The sequence below is a fragment of the Notolepis coatsorum genome (genome assembly GCF_963971535.1).
Source record: "Notolepis coatsorum genome assembly, chromosome: 9".
Classification (NCBI taxonomy): domain Eukaryota; kingdom Metazoa; phylum Chordata; class Actinopteri; order Aulopiformes; family Paralepididae; genus Notolepis; species Notolepis coatsorum.
This window is the reverse complement of record NC_140173.1, coordinates 108,403,091-108,423,502: the sequence shown is the minus strand read 5'-3', so window position 1 is coordinate 108,423,502 and position 20,412 is coordinate 108,403,091. Positions and strand designations below refer to the sequence as shown.

The window sequence follows — 20,412 nt, the reverse complement described above, 5'->3', positions numbered from 1 at the left end:
CGCCGGTTAAGCTTAGGCACTCTTTCGAAGTTGGTTAAGGTTAGAGTGTGGATCGTAGGCGTTAGGTAGTGTGCTGCTGGTCGAGGCGGAAATGGGTGCGACACGCGATTGGGTGCACATGTCACATGACCAGAAACGTCAGTGGCCAATCAGATCGCACCAGAAACGGCAGTGGCCAATCAGATTCGCAAAACGCGAACGCGGAAGCAAACATGCGTTGGGTTAAGAATAGACGCTTCCCTTCCCCCTTGTCCTCAAACTGCATTTTTGTGGTTCTTCTCTATTTCAATTTGTTGTCAAGAGATATTATTATTCAGCTAAGCTTTCCTCACTTTTACCTACTGTGGAAAAGTAGCCTAAAGTACATACCTGCTTGCAGTTGAAAGGGAATAACGTATTACTGGATGTAAAGAGGGAATAATTAATCATCAGCATTTAAAAAAAAAAAAAAAAATCCCTTGTTGCCTATATCGGATTTGCAAGATAAAACTATTGATAGTATTTAATCGCAGACATATGCAAACTATAGGTGAGTGTGATCAACTAGCAGGTGATTATCATTAAATGATAAGCATGGTCAATAAGCTGTGGCATTGAGCCATATCAGTCGCAAGACACAGATTTGAAGAGGATGGTTTGGTATAGGATTACATGCCTTGTAGGAATAAAGTAGCATATAAGGCTACATACAACTGTCCTGTAGAATGTAGATTTGAAGAAAACAGAGCTAGGTTTGCCTGTCGGTCACTTTCCTTGTTATTCACTGGAAATGACTGAGCAGCAGGCAGTGTTGATGTTGAGAACATACAGCAGCCTCCAGTCGTCACAGTCAAACTTGTGGTTGTGCTATGTGTCCACTGCTTGATTCACTTGAGGGAATGCTCATCAGATAAAGCAATAGTTTTCCTTCAGTGTAAAATTAGGTTGGAAGTATTTCTCAATTTTTGTCATTGTGGGGTGTGTCATAGCATACAGTGTGTGTGTCCCTGTAGCACATGTCTTATTGTTGCTTTGCCTGTTTCTCACAGTTTATTTGGTCTATGATAACACACTGTTGGAGCAGTGTAGACCATTATGCCTATTTTTTCTGTCATCATTTACCCTGTAGCACTTCTTGAAGTTAGAGAAGGGTTGGGAGTACTGCAACTTCAGGAGGAGTGTGTTAATTCCTCCTACACTACTGTACATTATTCTGTAGGTTAAGTTATCGTGTACACACACACACACACACACACACACACAACTCTGTATGCTGTTATGTCACTGCAATGACATAACATGCCTATGCTCCTCCTAAACTATTTTGGCCAGTAGTGTTCCGTGGTAAAAGGTTTGAGAAAGGGGTGTAAACTAAGTCGGTGACTCCCCATTTAGATGGGCGGGATCCATTGACTTTTACAGACACTTATTGGTCACAGGTGGCATCGCTCAGGGGCTATTAGGAAGTTATTGGTCACTCTAGTTGCCCTTCCTTCCCCCCCCCATATTCTGGTGAGCGTGTGGGAGAGAGGTAGGCATCGCCAACAACTCTGTTCCGTGGCGGTGGTCGTGTGTGGCGCACTTCTCCAACTTTGCTCGGACTCAAGAAACAAAAGACTCGAGGGGAGCGAGTTTTTTTTGTCGGTGGACTTTCTGGACACGTGGTGCCATCCGAATAAATTCGTTGGAAACTTTGTTAAGCCTTGGTAGACAGTTGGGGGAAGAAAAAAAAAGATGGCAGACAACGAGGAGCAAGTATCTTCCACGACTCCCTTCGAAGAAGTGAACCACCACCAACTTCTCGACGTCGACGGGATGATGGGTGATTCAAACGAGGCCGTGGCGGCTAAAAAAGACGTCAACGTGGACGAAATCGTGGACTTAGTCGGTGGCGCACAGGATGCTATCGAGAGGCACATAGCTGAGGATAGTTCCTTATTCACAGAGTTTTCCCCCGAACCGGTCCACGTATCGGAGCCCGAACCAGAGCCGTTTGTACCGGAGCCCGAGCAGGACGCCACGGAAACACTGACCGAAGAGGAGGCGAGTCCCGTCTCCACCACCATAGAAACAGAACACACAGAGGCGCCTGTCGTCGAGCCAGAAAGTACGCAGATTGTATCGGAGCCAGAAGTCCCGGAGCCCGTCATCCTCCCGGAGCCCGTCATCCTCCCGGAGCCCGTCCTCCCGGAGCCCGTCATCCTCCCGGAGCCCGTCATCCTCCCGGAGCCCGTCATCAGTGCGCCGCCAGCTGAAGCCCCGACAGAAGCAGAAGCAGCAGTGATCCCCGCAGCAGCTCCGGTGAAAGAAGCTCCAGCATCTTGTGAGTGTCTAGTCAGGGGGGGCGAGAAACATGATAAATAACGTTAACCGGATAATTATGCTCATGTTAGTTTAACTTGACGATTTGATCAACGGCACAAGTAAAATGGTTCGGACTCGTTATTATTGTGTCTGTTTGCTGACATTATTTCTCCCCCAGATAACGGTGGACGGCCACCCTATAGGTGCTATATAGCGAGCTAACTTAGCTGATGCTGCTGGCGGATCAGTTGCTTTATCATAATGTGCTGCTGACTATTTGACATCTGAATGGACTATAAATGCGGGTTTGACATGATGTGTGGGTCGGATATATATATAAACGATGGCACGTTTGTTAGCAAAGCATTGTAATAAAGGATGAAACGGCTATAGCATCGTGCTGTAAAGATGACGCGGCCCACCTGTTTTGGCAAATAAACACCAGGTAGCATTATTACCAGACTTTTGTTAACGAGCTATCGACAAAAGGGCAAAAACTGATGTTTCGCCATATGATTTCAATGTTTTATTAAGATATAAGATGGTTAAGATATGACTTCTAGCGCGTCATTATTCTGACTGTCTCTATGCTGCTGCACCCATCTGGTCTCTGCCTCTATGCGCCGACTGTTACTAGCACGCTATGTACCGAAGATGTTACGAGATCATTAGTCATAATGACAAAGGAATCTGATCCACTGAACATCCACGCTCTGTCATCATTCTCCCCTTTTTTAAATGATTGTGGTAGATTTATAAAATGCATCGTGTCCTCCATCTGGATAGCCTTTTAGCCGGCTGCTCAGCCCTTCCGATTATTTAGTGTGAAACCTGTCAAGTATGTTCATTCCGACCCGTGGGCCTTGAGACATTGAACGGTATTTGTGAGCCTTATAACATGTTTTTATTGTTGGGTTGTGACTTGTGGCCAACACAACATTTTCCAGGTACACAATCGGAACTAGTGGCGAGTGGCGACTGTGCTGGAAGGTGGAATGGATACACGGGCCTAATTGATCTTAGACAATCGAGGTAATGCTAGCCATGGCAGAGAGAACAAGGCAGGGCGGGGTTGGCGAGGGCTACCGGCCTTGTTAAAAACGACCTAACTGGCAGCCCATTTAATGGTCCAGAGCATGGCGATTACTACTGGCCTACATCTTTTGGCTAACCTACATCCGTCTATATCCGTTTGTTGACTGCTGGTAATTTGGTTAAGTTAGGTGGCTTAGATGAGGGGGGGTTGCTGTCAGACGTGGCAGCTTAAGCTGTGCATGTGGCATTTACATGTTGGCCTAGTTGTGTTGTCCAATGTTTTCCCTCGGTACCCTAGTGAGCGCTACAGTACATACGAGTGGGGTTAAGTGAGAGTCTGATTGCCTGTCCCTTAAATAATAGCATGCCCCCCCTCACTTACTGCCAGCACTGCAGCTCCGTTTTAGATCCAGAAGCTAGCTAGAACAGTACACTCCTAAATCGGACTACTACATTTCGATGTTTGCCTCATTGCATGTTGGTCTGTTATGTCTCAATGCTCAAGACTGTGAAACTCTGGTCACACAATCGGGAACTGTTTTTTAATTAGGGGCCTAAATCTACCTGTAATATTTAGTTTAAAGGGAAATGTCACAAGTGTGCATTCACTGCTGTTACATTTAACCAGAAATGATTATGGTAGTGTATCATGTCCCCAAGATGAACATCTCCATTGAGAATGTATTTATTTTGAAATCATAAAGTGATAGGCTAATGTATATCGAAATGGACGGTAATCTGTCTTGAGAGACTACCAATGATTAATTTCTGGGCATGTAGTTGCATTCATTTTGTTCAGATCAGTTATCGACTATACACATGGAAGTTCATCTGGATGTGTAAACACAATAGCATTTTCAGGTTGTACACTTTGAGGACATCCCAGATTATGGTCTCCGTTCTGTGCTCCATAGCTTTGGAAAAGTTGTCCATTTGTCACTGATCTAATTGTCCAATGCAGAGGAATAGCAGGGTATTTCAACAATGCCTGTCCTAAAACACCAACTATGACTCTGTAAAGTTACTTCATCACACTGAGAGCTGCATTGGAACGGGTTTAAACCTGCTTTTAATATTATTGAGCAAGGCAACATGTTCAACCCCAAGGCAATTCAATGGTGTTTAATCAAGTTACTCTCCTTACAGATTTGATTCATGTAGGCTAAATTAAATGTGGCATTACTGGGAAATTGGATGTTTCCCATAATTATGCAGTGTTTTATTTGGCCTGGTATAGTCCAGACTAGTCTGACACTGGTATATTGCTACTGACCTAAAACTCAAAATGGTAAGAATTTGGTTTAATTGATTATTTACAGGATTTGGAACACAACAAGCAATTTGTGTGTGTCTGACACACACTGGCTGGACATGTTGAAAGGAATCGGCTATACAAGTTAGAGCTGGTGTGTCTTCTCTCTACTCTTGTGTGCAAGTTGCTGTATAGAACATGTTATGTCACAGACGGGAGGAGTGAAGACAGTTCAAATGGCAAACATACATGAAGTTCTTTCTTTGGTGGGGAGATAGCAGCAGGTGAAACATTAGCCCAGCGTATGTTGTATGTAGGGTTCATGCCTGTAGAGTTACCCAGGCCACTTATAGCTCAGGGAGGAGGCGAAGGGGAAATATTGCCCTCACAGTGGTCAGGAATTGGGGCACAACACGCTTACAGAGTTGTTGGATACTGTGGATAAAACGGGGGTAATTTTTCAGCAATTTTTTTTTTCTTCACACAATTGGATACTCCTCATTTGCAGTATTGCCCTCCCCGCTTTTCTGTTGTCCCAATTTCCTTTTTGGTAATCCTATCACACAGAAGTGTCCTAAACTACCATGTTCCAATCCATTTCACTTAAAGGAAAACTCCAACATTTTGGGAAATTAGCTTATTTAACATCTTCCCTGGAGTTAGACAAGAAGATACATACCCTTTTTGTCTCTGTGCATGCATTGAGCTTAGGGAACAGTCTAGGGCTGTCTTAAATACTTCGAAGCTTCGAAGCTTCGTTCGATGGCACAAGCTTCGGACATTAAAAAAAATCGAAGTTCAATTTTTTTTTTTTTTTTTATACTTCGGTGTGTGCATGGGGCAACACGGCATGTGGTACAATAATTGTTTTATCTTGTTTTCATGATTGTGTGAAGCCAAAATATCTTTTGAAATCTATTGAAGTGAAAGTCACTTTGCTTTAATTTCTGACATGATACACATGGCTCCTGGCATCTGATTTTACTATCTGGGAAATTCTCTGCCAGTAGCCTTACATCTGCATTCCTACTATGAATCCTGTGATGGTAATCAATGGCTTTTCTACTCCTTCCGAATATTACAATACAGACCTAGTCAGATTTCAATCATTAGTGATGTTTGAAACAACCGGTACATTAAGCAACCAACCTCCTAAAAAATTACACATGGTCAACAATTCATTTTAATGCTACTTTAGGTGGGGAGAAGTGTGTCTGTCCATTCTATGCATCAGGCTATATCCACATTTGTCAGCTGTTCATTCAATTGAGTAGTACGTTTTTATTCTTTAAAAATGTTTAGGCTGAGGCGGCCGGGTAGCACAGCGGACTAAGCGGCTGTCTACCACCGCAGAGACACTGGTATCGAATCCGGCTGTCAGCGGTGCCTCCGGCTTGGCCGGTCGTCATACTGGCACAATTGGCAGTGTCAGCGGGAGGGAAGCCGGTGGGTGGTAATCTGGTCGTTGTAAACGGCGACTCCTACAGGTCGGTCAGGGTGCCTGCACACTACAGCGAGGGAGGGAAATGGTGAAGGTAGTGTGACCTCCCACGCGCTACACTTCACCAATGAGAGTCCTCGCTGCCAGGTGAAAAGAGGCTGCTGGCTGTCTCCTAATGTATCGGAGGAAGCATGTCAGGGTTCGAAATTAACAGGGGCTTGGGGCAAAATGCCCTCGTAAAATTGACCAAATGCCCTCAAATCAGTTAAGGGGGGCAAGAAAAGCCCCAGACAGTTTACTAATTATTAGGGGTGGGACGATACATCGATCCAGATCGATATATCCATCTATTATCAAATAGGATCGATGCAACGTAAAAAGATCGATCATATTGCGATACTCTTATTTTGAAAATCCCCTCGTGAGCATATCCGCCCGGCTGGCTGCAACAACAGTAGCAGCTCCGTGTGTGTAGACGTTAGACTGCATTGCTTCAGAGTCCACCTATTTTGCCCGAAATAAGTGCCTGTTTTTTCCCCCACAAGGGGTCAAATGCATCTAACATGCTTTCCATCCTCGCCATTCCTTTATGCCCACGTCGCGTTAAATACCGAAATTAACGTTGCGTTAGCGTGAGCTAACTAAGCTAAGCTGATAGAGAGAGCAGCAGAGGTCCACTAGGGACTGGAAAGGAGATAGCCCCACTAACAGGATCTGGTCGGTACTGCACCTTCTGACTACCAATATGCCTTTTCCAGCCAAAATATAGCGCTGTGATAGGATATTAATATCGAGAAAAGAAAAACGAACCAAAAACAGTGAACAGGAGATTGATAGATTGTTTTTCATTTAAATGTCTGGAAGAGATAAAAAAAAAAAATGTCAAATGATATTTCCATTGCTTTTTTTTTGTTGATTTAAATGTTACTGATTGTGTTAAATGGGCATATAATATCGTCTCATATCGATCGCAGGCACATGAATCGTATCGTATCGTGGCAGACTTTGTGATATCGGCAAATATCGTATCGTTGTCCAAAGAATCGATATCGTATCGTATCGTGATGAAACTGGTGATTCCCACCCATATTCAATATCTTAAACTAATTGAATCTATTGAACCGTAGTTCCATCAACAGGCCGTTATTCCTCTGACTTCTCCGTTTCTGGTCTTTCAGAAGACCAGTGCGCACACACACACACACACAGAGCTCCCTCCCCGGGCCCCTGTCCTGTAAGCTATGGGCTTGTGTTGCTACACGGACATGTTTGTATGTTGCACGGTACCTACTAGGGATGGGTACCTTTCACATTTGAACCGATACCGGTACCTGTGAATCGATACCGGTACCCAACGGTACCTTTTTTCGGTACTTTAGTCTCAAGAAATTTAATTTACCTACCTCAGTCGTAAAAAAAAAATCCAAACTTCAAATAACTACAATTTCGACAGTTTTCGGCTTGTCATTGCTCCGACTGCTTTGTTGTTGAATCAAGTCAAATCCTAGGTAAGCATATATTGTGCGTGTGAACGTTGACATGAAAAGAAAAAAGTAAAAAAAAAATATATATATATATTTTTTTATTTTCTTTTTATTTTTTTTCGGTTTCTCACTTGATTCGATAATCGGTAGTACCGACGTGTTTCGGTTCGGTACCTCAAAAGTACCGAATTCGGTACCCATCCCTAGTACCTACTAGTAAACAGTCAACCCTCCGTCTCTTATATGTGAACTAGAGTACAAGGTTTACACAACAGCCCCACCCCCCCCCTTTTTTTTTGATCAAATATTTTTCTTTTCTTCTCCTTTTTTCCAACATGAAACAAAACATATCACAATACAACAACAATACATAAAAAAGACTTCCCAAGACAGTAACTCAACACCACATGACAAGACAACAACTGATACAACTGTACAGTGATCATCCTAACATGGACACTCGCTCGTTCTCCCCCCCCCCCCCCCCCCCCGCTCACCCCAGGACCTCAACATGAGTCACACAAACAATACATCACAATACATCACTCAGCAAAAAAAAACAAGAATCAAAACAAACATTTCCAAACTTATATGCGTTCCCTCAACTTTGCCACTGTAGCCAACCAAATTACGATATCCGATTCCCTAACCCCTATAACACGTGCCGTGGATATCTCCAAATAGATCACGTCAAGGTAGGTGAGAAACCATACCTTCAGAGTCTATCTGGATGAAACCAACGTGAGGCAATCAATTTTTTTGCGGCTGTGAGGCCGGCCAAAATGAGTTTTTTCACCTGTATAGAGGTCGGTAATTTAGAGATCATTCAGTAATAATACAGAAGGAGATGCAGGTATGGTTAGAGAGAAAATGTCTGAGAGCTGATATGTAACATTTTCCCAAAAAATCACAACAGGAGGGCATTCCCAGTACATTAAGGCTGAGCCCGAACCCTGTTTTTAGGGTTCGAACGTTCGCCAGGGTTTATCGAACGAACGTTCGAACGTTTGTTTTTTGTAAATTTTTTAATAAAATATTTTTATTACTTTTTTTTGTATATAATTTAAATAATAAATAAATATAATTTTTTTTTTATTATTATAGATCCTACGGAGGGCGGCATTGCATAATCTATTGGTGAAAAAACATGTTTACAGTGGTGGCTGTTCATGTAAACATGTAATTAAACAAAGCACTCAGAAGAAAATAAACAAGCTACTGAGTACTGCATAAAGTTCCTACTTATGATAAACAATAGCGAGTACTGCATAAAGTTCCTACTTATGATAAACAATAGCCCTTGCACACCGCAGTCACGTAAGGGGCTAGATAAACAAATGCATTCGTTTTGTGGCATTCACGTTATATAGTTAGTGTTACACGTTCAATAACAGGTATTCACTCTTGGTCGACGGGAAGGAGAGAAGCGCGCGCCTCTGAACGGGGGACGGCAGAGAGACGGAGAGACACCGGCGCGGGGGTCCCGCCGGGCTCCCAACACGCCTGCCGCCTCGGCCAGAGTTGTTTCCAACGCAACCACCTCCCGCCATGAAGCTCGCGCTCCGTGGCCGAAAAAGGCTGGTATTCAATACTATTCATTAATGATCCTTCCGCAGGTTGACCTATGGAAAGTTGTTACGACTTTTACTTCCTCGGCGGGGAGCTAACGCTACGTTAATGCTTCTCTCAAGCAGATCAATGGCGGCATTGCCGGAAGTAAAAAAAATAATAAACGCTTGCCGATTGGTGGTAACAGCAGAGGCGGGTGCAAGCGGTGTGACGTAATTGGCAGAATCGCCTGTCATTCAATCAAAATTGTTCTATTGCATTGGTTGAGACTAGAGCTCTGGTTGAGTATCCAGCAACAGCCCGGCAGAGACCATACTGGTTGAGCCGAGCGATCTCACTCGGGGGACGCGCCGCTTCACATCGCCTCACCGTCGTTGCGCCTGCTTTATTTTTTTTCACCGAACGTTCGAACCCATTAATTAAAGTCCGAATGTCAGCTTAACGAACGAACGCTCGAACGTTCGGGCTCAGCCTTACAGTACATATGCATAAATGTACCTGTGGCGCCATTTGGACACGAGGTACATAGAGTCAGGTCTGAGACTCATTGAATTCAATCGTCTAGGGGTTAAATAAGTCCTGTGAATAAAATGTTGATGAATCTGTTGGTGATCTGGGTTGTGTGAGGATAACCGAACATTTTCCCAGACTGCATCCCAATCAAAATCTACATCCAACTCCGGAACATCCTTTCTCCAAATCGTATCCAGGGGGAGCTCTTTATACGAGGTCATGAGTAAATGGCGATACAAGTCAGACAAAGCCTCTCGATGTCTCCTTGTCATAAAATAACTTGTGAAAGCGGTGATGCACTAGTGGAGCATCCCATGGCACGCCATGAGCCTTCAGAGCTGCTCTTATTTGTAAATAAAAGAAAAAGGAGGTTCCGGGGAGATCATATCCGTTGGATATATCCTGGAAAGATCGGAGGCCAGAGTTATCAAAGATATCCCCCAATGTGTGGATGCCTTTCTTTTCCCATCTAGGATACCTAATAGGCTGTTGTCCAATAAGGAGAAGATTGTTATTAAATAGAGGGGAATGCGTGTGCCATTGATGGCGGTTTGTACTCACTTTCTGAGTGTCACGCCAAGTTTGGATCACATGTGTGATTAAAGGGCCAAATCTTAATTTACATTGTTTAATTGATATGTTGGTATACACAATATCCTGAAGTCTATATGGGGACACCAACTTCTCCTCCAATGGTCGCCAAGATACAGCTGCTTGAGCATCAAACCAAGTGATCAAAGGTCTCAGAGAGAGAGCCTGAAAATAATATTTAAAGTCTGGAAATGCTAAGCCCCCATCGAGTTTACTCCTTTGGGCAGTTGATCTCTTCAAGCGCGGGCGTTTATTGTTCCAAACGAATTTATACGAGGCAGAGTGCAATTTCTGCCAGTAACCAACAGGAGGAGGTAACGGGAGCATGGAGCTGATAAAGTTAATTCTGGGTAAAATATTCATTTTAATTATTGACGCACGGGCCTGTAATGATTTTTTATTTGTACCTGTACTACCTGGTGCTGTCAGCTGTTATCTCTCTGTGTGTCTGTATGAGCCTGATTAGCCAGCGTCAGCTAGCGTTAACCAGCGCTAGCTCCGTGGCTGTTAGGGTTAAATGAATGACTCGGTTCTAAAGCATTAGAGTAGTTTTCAATCACTGCACTTAGAAACAGTCAAACAGCGGGAGCATTTCGGGAGCATATGACCAAAACCCAGGCAATTTCGAGCGTAAGGAATCAAATAGTCTGCCATGGCTACATGCTAACGCTAACGTTATTGGTTTGAAATGCTCAACTGTCGGAAAAACATGGCATCGATAGAGGAATCGATGCATGCGATTCCAAGAATCGGACAATTAGGAACCGGCTCCCAACTGGAACTGGTTTTCGATTCCCATCCCTACTCCGCAGAGTTTTTGATCATGTTACTCCTGGGCGAGAGGCTGCCCGGGGGGCTGTTTACCTTGCGTCAGGGAGACCGACGAGTCACGGACTACTCCATTGCAGGGCTCTACGCTAACCTTTTTCCCAAAAGGAGCACATGTGCTCCTAAATGAAAAAATTTAGGAGCACACAAAGAAATTTAGGAGCACCCAAAAATATTTAGGAGCACAGTGAAAATATTTCAAGTAACGGAGTTTATTTCTTTTTTCAAAAATAAATGTATATTTGTACTGTGCATGTGTGTAAATTAGCTCTTGCTACAACCCTGCATGTTTACATTTTGTACTTGATGTTCATTAACATGTGCTGTCCCTATCAAATCAAACTACTGCTACAAACTACTGCTACAAAAGTAACAGTCACTTAACTTTAGCTTTTGCCCCTTTTATGCATACAATGCCTATGTTTTGGCTGTGTTGCTCTTCTAGAAAAATAATCCTTCAGGGTTGCCTATTGAAATACTGTACACCTCCAGTACATAAACATTGTTTGAGTTTGCCTGTCAGGTAGACCATTGATTGACAGTCGAGTCTGCCAATTACGTCACACCGCTTGCACTCCGGCCGTCCGGCGCTGCAGCTGGACCCTATTGCCCACCGTGTTGATAACGCTAGCCAAGTTAGCTGTACACGCATACACAGTGGGCCAGTTGGTGTAGGGGTGTAACAATGCATCGATCCTAAGGGGACAATTCAACTGCATCGATTTGAAAATGTTAATCGATTATCGCAATTTGATTGTGTACACACTTATGTTGTTATCATGTCCGTTACAGTCAACACAACGACATACGCTACTGCATCAACGTTATGATTAACAAAGCAAGGCATTCGTTTTGTTGCATTAACGTTATATTACTATTGCTATCGCTAAATCTAGGTGTTCTAAAATCTATTGGTAAGACTATAATAAGTTAGTGTCTCGGAAAACGCTTGCATATCGCAATCGGAGCCCTGATCGCAATGGCAGACTTTCAGGAAGTAAACAAGCCAAATGAGAGCTTCCGATTGGTCATTTGCTTTATTTCCCATTAAACCAGTTACGTCACTCTACTGTGATTGGACCGTTGGCTTGAGTGCAATGTGGGACTTGTAGTTTTTTAACGATTCTCAGCGGAGAAATAAAAAGAACGACTGAGGCTGTAATCTGCACTCGCACGCCGTGCGAGTAATTGATTTTTCAGGTTCGCACACACATATTTTTAGGGGCATATGCGAGCAATATGGTCGCACTGTAGAGCCCTGCATTGAATTTCGCACACTTGCAGCCGAAAGCATGCGCGTGTGTGTTTGTGTGTAAGAGCACAGCCCCGCCCCTCGTGCAGAAAGAGAGAGAGACAGAGAGATGGAGAAGCGTCAGCTAAATTACTAAATGTAAATAGAGAAAGCGGCAGACAAGATTAGTTTGCGATGTTTAAATTCCTCGAATAAAAACAAATTTCTCGAGTACCTACCAATAGGGATGCACGGCCGCCGATATCAGTAAAATAGCTGGATCGGGTATCGGTACAAAAATATATATATCTGATATTATTATAATTTTTTTTATAAATAAGAAATAAAATAAGAAATAACCAGTACAAGTTTCACTAAGTTAGGAAAGTAATGTTTTAAGTCAAGCCTGATGTTGCCTTGCACAAAAGAATGATCCCAGTCTCTTCCACACAGTGACAGTGAGGCATACAGTTTATTAATTGAATGAATGAAGTTTATTTTCTGTCTTTGTTTACAACAAATCAAAAACACACTTGTGATGCTTTACAATTCTTAAAAACAAAATATATTACTTTGGGGTGGGGGGGGGATTGGACAATGGGGATCGGTATTGGCTAGGGATGTCCGATATTATCGGCCGATATCTGCATTAAAATGTGATATCGGAAAATATCTATCTGTTCATTTTTTTTTTTTTTTTTTACATTTCTATAACCTTTATTTACCCAGGCAAGTAAGAACAAATTCTCATTTTATTTATTGTCAAAAGTATGCATAATGTTGTGTCATATTTATACTGAATATCAGCAGATACCAATCGCTGGCTGATCAATCGGGGCAATCCCTACTTTGAATTGTGATGTTGTCCAAGCATTACAACAGATTCCTATTCTATCAGTTACCTATGTTTCTGGTGCCATTGCTCATCAAATTATATGGACGCGTCAATATCTTGTGACTGGGTTCATCTAGCTGTTTTTTTTGTCTTGATGGAAGCACAAAAGTACACTTTAAATGGTTAAAAGGCAGTATTGGCCCTATGAAATTGGTATTTTACTTGCCTGCACACTTCCTTCACATTACAGTTGATAACATGTATCCTTTTCACTCTAAAACGTTCCTCTTTCTTTTACAGAGGAACTGCATGCAAAGAGGCTGGTGACTTTTCTATCCATCTGTTCACACTATGACTGCCTGTGTCGATTCTTATCTGACCTGTTCTCTATTCTTTCTTACCAAATTAAACCCTAAGTCATGCATGGGATTTGAGGATTGGATGAGTGTTGGTGTGACAGTAGAGTACAATGTCCTCACTTGTTTGGTTATGTTCATCCAATATGGCTCTTGGATAGACATTAGAGCCATATGAAATCCGTTTTATTATTTTCCAAATTCCATTTTATTTTTTCCCAAATTCCATTTTTTCCGTTTTAATATTTCAGAATTCTGTATTTTGCCTTTTATGCTCATTTTACCATCAGAAATAGTGTCTAATAAGTGGGAATGAATAAATGTCCACAATTGAATAAGATATAACAGTCCATTTAATGTTTTTAAGTGCTTCAACTCAGAAAAACAGTTCAATTTTACACAATATTTTTCAATTAATATTGTGACAAAATAAAAATACATATTTCAAGTGTAAACAATAGATACAGCTAGCTACTACTGACATTATCACAATGACAATGTCAGTAACCTAGCTATATCTATTATATTGTGATGAAATATAGTAATGCATAATTTAGGCACCTTTAGTTTAGTTTATTTCGTTTATAAAGGACAGTGTATAATGGCAAACGTTTGCATTAAACAAATGGATGAGTGCACCAGATTTAGCAAGAAGCTATCATTTCCATCTATAGTCCTATGTACTGTAACGTTTCATAGCTATTTAAGTTTATTTAGATTATAAAGGGCAGTGTATAATGACAATAGTTTGCATTAAACAAATGGATGGGTGCACTAGATTTAGCAAGAAGCTATCATTTCCATCTATAGTCCTATGTAATGTAACGTTTCATAGCTATTTAAGTTTATTTAGATTATAAAGGGCAGTGTATAATGACAATCGTTTGCATTAAACAAATTGATGGGTGCACCAGATTTAGCTAGAACTTCTAGAAGCTATCATTTCCATAGATAGTCCTATAACGTTACATAGCTATTTAAGTGTATTTAGTTTATAAAGGGCAGTCGTTTGCATTAAACAAATGGATGGGTGCACTAGATTTAGCTAGAAGCTAAACGTCCTAACGTCCTCACAATAGTGTCGCAAGTGTTTTTGCGGGTCCAGTCCACGAAACGTTGACAGAATTAGCAAAACACCTTATCACCGGAGGCATAAAAGTCATTAGGATACTGTTCTGCTCTGAATTGAGGGCTTATTGTGGAATAGTTTAGCTTCTTGACGATGTTAACACAAGCAGCCAGACGCTTGAGCACCGCGGCTGTGTTGTGTGTAACACGCTGTAGCGTCCCCGCCTCCCCGGTCGCGTGTACACCAAACGTTCCACCCAAAAACGAAATTTCAGTCCAGATTAGGCCAAATTCTGCAATATTCCACGTTTTGCAGTTGATTCCATTTTTATTGGTTAATTCCGCGATTCCGTCCGCGATTCCGTGAACGCGGATTTCATATGGCTCTAATAGACATGACTCATCTAATATGGCTCTTAAATGGGGCTGACCCTCATCCAATATGGCTCTTGGGATAGGGCTGTCCATCCAATATGGCTCTTCAATATGGGGCTGACTCGAATGCTTTGAAGCATCAATCGATGCCAGCCTGGTTATTGATGCTAATATCGAGATTTAAATGTTTTGTGTTTTTAACACACAAATCAGCTTGCATAAGAAATGGCTAATAGAAACAATACAGTATTCATTTTGAAATACGTTCTTCTCACACAAGGACATCTATAGCTCATTTACCCACTGCATTCAAAATGCCGACTGGGAGTCGGTCCAGCCCTGCTCTTAGACTTCCTCATGGTCATGGTGTTCCTCTAGGACAGCCCTGCTCTTAGACTTCCTCATGGCCATGGTGTTCCTCAGGGTTTAAGCTTCATTTGGCAAGTAGGCTTTTCTCTGTGCTTACTTACTAACTAGTTACGCTTTCTGCTGCCATATCTTTCTCTTTTCCAGATGCACCTTCTCGTCCTAAAACTCAACCTCATCTTCTGATGCAATTCCCTACAGGCAAGTTCTCTCTGTTGGCTGTGTCTCAGCTCCCTTCCTCCTGCATCTTTTTGAGTTAATTCCTTCTTTTTGACCAAATTACTTCTCACTGACAAAAGAAACATGCATGCAAGAGTTTGATAATTTGTTATCCATAGTATTGCAAATTGAGTAACATTGAAAGTAATTTGTTAGGCTAAAGGGAGTGGCCACACTGATCCATCACAAAATGAAAATAAAACAGACAAGGTATTGCCATCTGTTGGGTTTGTTTTTAACATAATTATGGGTTTGCAGAAATGACAGCTTTGCTGTACATGGTGACATATCCGTTACAACATTTCATCCTCCTTTTCCATCAAAAAGAAACAAATCTGGCAGAGACAGACTAATCATCAGTCCTGTCCAACAAACGGATACTAGTCTAAAATAAATCGATATATTAAAAACAAACCGACAGACCGCCACAACGGATCAGCGTCTGGGCCATAACATGTTTGTTTTTGTCCTGTGTTGTGATTCCCTTTGATCGTGGCCTGCAGAGTAGACTTTGTAATTTTAAATGTAAGAGGAATGTTGACTCAAGTAATTTTTCTTCTCTCCGATTAGCCATCCTCCTAATGCTTAGCCACAAAGTGTAGCCTAATTCCTTGCGCTTAGCCACAAATCCTAGCTTTGTGGTAGTAATTGAAACTTGATTTAATTGTGGCTGGAAAATGTAAAAGTACTTGCAAAGCATATTTTCTAAATATGCTCATCTGTGAGAAGAATTATTATTCACCCCACAATACTGCCTGTGTTTGCAAAGCACATTGGGCATGGGTCATAGGCACCAGACCTGGGAATGAATATATTTGATAAATTGCATTCAAATATTTGAACTACTTGAGGAGTATTTCTTTGTGATCCTTGCCTGACACTTAAATTGCCCCAGAAGACTCATCTGTTGCAAGATATCATTGATCAAGCACTCCTCGTGCTTTGTCACTCAAGTATTCCGATCATCATTTGCCCAGGTCTGGTGGAGACTATAAGGAATGGAGTGTGTCTTTGATACGTGCTGTATTGCATTCTCCCCCTTCCCTCTCTACTCAAGCACTTGGGCAGAAGGGTGTTTCCCCTGCTCCCGTCTCTCCTCTCTCTCCTCTTCATTCTCCTGACTCTCTGGAAGAGCTCTCTCTGGAGAGTCCCAACCAACCCCCTACTTCAGCATCAGCTGCACCATTCTGGTCTCCTTCCACTGAACCCCCCAAAACTCAGTCCAAGGACATGCCTTGGGACGGAGAAGAGGGTAACTCTGGACCGGGGCATAATAAGGAAGATGATATAGATCCATTAGCCGGTCCTTATTTGAGTTTAGGTAAAGATTCAGGGCCCAAGAATCTGTGTGAAGATAGCGGAATTTCTTTTTCCCCAGAAGACAAGCTTTTTAGTTCAGGCAGGTCGTCCTCTGGTCCCTCTCCCTTGAATCCCCAGATGAAGGTCCCAGAGTCTCACCATGCAACTGCCACTTCTAACCCAACAGAGCACTGGGATTCTCCATTCCTATCTTCTCAAGACAACTCCAGAGTCTCCATGGATACCTTCCCTAAAGATACAGCCCCTATTGGCTCCTCCGGGAATGGGCCAGACATGCCCGGCAACCAATCGGATGAAGATGATCTCATGTACGAGGTGAAGAAAAGTAACCCTTTCCAGGGTTTTTCCCCTGTGGCAGATGCTGGATACTCCCATTTTGCTGATGCCAAGTCTGACCGCAGGGCAGCCAAAATGTCTGAGAGTCCAACTCCAGATCTTGTCCAGTACGGGCAGACTGGAGACTCCCATGATAACCCACCACCTTACTTTGGCGAGGACAAATCATATGAGTCGGTCAAGATGGCTGCTGATTCACTCATGCAGCCACTGGACAAGTTCCTATCTGGCCCTAAAGATGATGATGATGATGGTTCTACTCTCCCACCTCTCCCAGACATCTTAAAGTCTTCCCCTCTGAACCCTGAGAAAATGGACTCTGGCTCTTCTGAAGGGACCCCCGAGGAGCAGAGCCCTATACTTGAACGGAGGATGATGGAGTCCCCCAACCCGCCAATCAATCTGTCGGCCAACAACCCTTTCGCTTTCGATTCCAAAATATCCCTGCTGAAAGAGATGGCTGAGGAGACTGAGGCAAGAACGGGTGGAAAGGCAAAAGATGAAGATGACAATTGCTTTGGTGCCTTTGACCTGGTCAAAGAGGCAGAAGAGACTACCCCAGCCAAGGTCAAGGTGGAGGAACCAGTCAAGATGGAGCAGAAAGATTGGTTTTCAAGTCACGATTCTCCCAAAACGGCAATGCAATTTGAACCTCTTAATTTCCAGAGCAAAAATACCCCTGCTGAAGATTCTGACTCGGAGTCTCCAACGGCAGACTCCCTGTCTCCTGTTCTTGAGGCCATGGCAAAAAACCCAGCAATTTTCCAAGTGGAGAAGGAAGAAATGGAAGTGGAAGACGCAGAGGTTGCTGAGGAGGCCTCCGAGCCCGAAGTCTCATCTGAGGAATTTGAGTTTATTGAGAGGCCACCTAGAGGTGTGATTGACGAGTTTCTGGAGGCTTTGGACAACTCCAAGTTCACCTCCTCCAAGACTCCAGATCTTTCTATGGATGAGGATGACCTTAGCTTTGGGATGAAGGATACGCCTTTTGCTTCAGCGAAACCATTCGTGCCACTAGAGTTTGAAGAAGAGGCTCTAAGCCAGAGCTCCTACCTCCTCCTTACCCAGGATTCCCCAGAGTCCTCTCCGCAGAAGGGCAACGCAGACCTGGCGAGGCCTGAAGTCGAACAACAACCCCCACCTCAAGCTCCACTCATCCATTCACCTGTTTGCAAACCAGCAGAGACTGTTGTTAAGAAGAACACAGAGGGTACCAAAATGTTTCAGATGCCCAACCTGAGGACAGAAGCAGGTAAAAATAAATACATTTCAGCATGGAAATCATCTCACCGCTCTCCCAGATTTCATTTGGTGGCTTCCATTTCACCAGCATTATTTTAATCGTTACCCCTTGACCTTCTCCTTGTTCATCTTCTCCTGACCAACCAGCCATTCTTTTTGTCTTTCGCGTCAAACTTCTCCTTTTGCATAGTTCCTTTTGCATTTTAATTTTTTTTTTATTTAACCATTGCATTTGATTTAGCATGTTGTGTGTGTTAAGGCATTGTCCCACCCTGTCTTTTGGTTTACATTTTTGCAGTGTTCATTTTTGGTCAGTAGAATAGTGCATCATTAAAATAATCTTGATTTAATTTTATCCTGAGATATGGTAAGTAAATTGTGGTAATGGTTTTCAGGATCATACAATGCTATTGAAAAGTGTGATTGTGTCCCATTCATGTTTTCAGGTTTAAATGCATTGGGGAAGTTACAAGACATTAGGGCTGTCAAAAGTGGCCAAAAATGACCCAAAAAAACACATTGTTGCGCATTATGTTCTCAAGAGGGCAAACCAATACAACGGGATACATGACTAGTAGGCTATAAGTCATTTATTTAAAGGGGAACTATCTTATAAATGGCCTTTTTGAGTGTTTAGCATTGTTTCCTAGCTATGTGAACTTATATTAATATGATCTATGTCTCAAAATTCTCATATTGGCGCATTCTTCCAATTCTCCTCACAATATTCACCCTCACTGAACTGAGTCGTTTGAAAATGTGCCTATATGTGATGTCATATAGTCACCGCTGCATGTTAATGTGGCTCCTCAGGCACCTGCACCTGCACCCCAGTCCACATCAGCTCAAAACAGCTCGAGATCTTGAGGTAGAAAAATGCTGTTTTTGAGGACTTGATTAGAAATACAAAACAATGAATAAAAAAAAATATATATTACAGAGGTGTTCCATAGACTCACAGGAATTGTGTAAAAGTGCCCAAATAGTGAAAGAAATAGTAAAATAGTTCCCCTTTAAACAAAATAAATATCAAAATACCTACACCAGCATACAAATAGAATAATATATTATCTCGATCTCTCAGAAGGGTCTGTCTCTCGGAGCAAGATCAAATTAAAAGTTCACGGTATATAGAACGGACATTTATACACGGCAGTGTGCCTCCGAAAAAGTGATAAACGTCAAACAATATTTTTGAAAGAAACGTGAAATAGTATCAAACCAATTAATTATTCAATACAGTATGTATGAACCATTAATGGGCAATTGTCAAATGTCTCTGTATAAATCACGTTTGTGACTAAGCCATAGAAATGAGATGCACGTGTGCATCAATTAATTTCTGTTGTGGGGCAACAGGGGATGCTGTGTTTACTAGCTTTCAGCACGGCAGTTTAGGCTATGTATAGCTTATTAGGCTTTTCAATTTATTTTCTATTCTTGCGAATAGCATTGTGGACATTTTCGAATGCTCGTATAAGGAACTGTAGTCACGAGAGCTAGCATAGCTCGTCCAACGAATGTTGGCATCAATGGCATGACTACAGTACTGATAGTTATCACAACAATCGGCAATCGCAGTGAGGATCTTTATTGATTAACGTTAGCCAGCTTTAGCTAGAATTATAGTTCGCTAGCTATATAAGCTAACGTTAGCCGAGTTTATTCTATGCAAAATGTGCTAGCTAGCTAACATTAATTAATAAAGATCCTCACTGCGATTGCCGATGGTTATGATAACTAACTAATCGCAGTGAGGATCTTTATTGATTAACGTTGGCTAGCTAGCACATTTTGCATAGAATAAACTTGGCTAACGTTAGCTTATATAGCTAGCGAACTATAATTCTAGTTAAAGCTAGCTAGCTAACGTTAATCAATAAAGATCCTCACTGCGATTGCCGATGGTTGTGATAACTAACGTTACGTGCTACAGTAGCTCCTATCAGTACTGTAGTCATGCCATTGATGCCAACATTCATTGGACGAGCTATGCTAGCTCTTGTGACTAGTTTGTTGTTCTTCATTCCAGAAGGTTGCTTCCGGTAAACTAGCGCAACGTCACCAC

At 42.3% G+C, this 20,412-nt stretch overlaps 1 protein-coding gene across 1 annotated transcript in view; it reads left to right on the top strand.

Annotated features, from left to right (window-relative positions):
* The first annotated feature begins 1,410 nt into the window (after nucleotides 1–1,410).
* rtn4b (reticulon 4b) overlaps nucleotides 1,411–20,412 on the top strand; it is a 58,635-nt gene continuing 39,633 nt past the window's right edge. Inside the window, exons 1-3 of the mRNA XM_084321140.1 lie at nucleotides 1,411–2,302; nucleotides 15,375–15,428; nucleotides 16,504–18,354. Of these exons, the coding sequence (XP_084177266.1) occupies nucleotides 1,714–2,302; nucleotides 15,375–15,428; nucleotides 16,504–18,354 (2,494 nt within the window). The 5' untranslated portion in view covers nucleotides 1,411–1,713. The remainder of the gene's footprint in view (nucleotides 2,303–15,374; nucleotides 15,429–16,503; nucleotides 18,355–20,412) is intronic.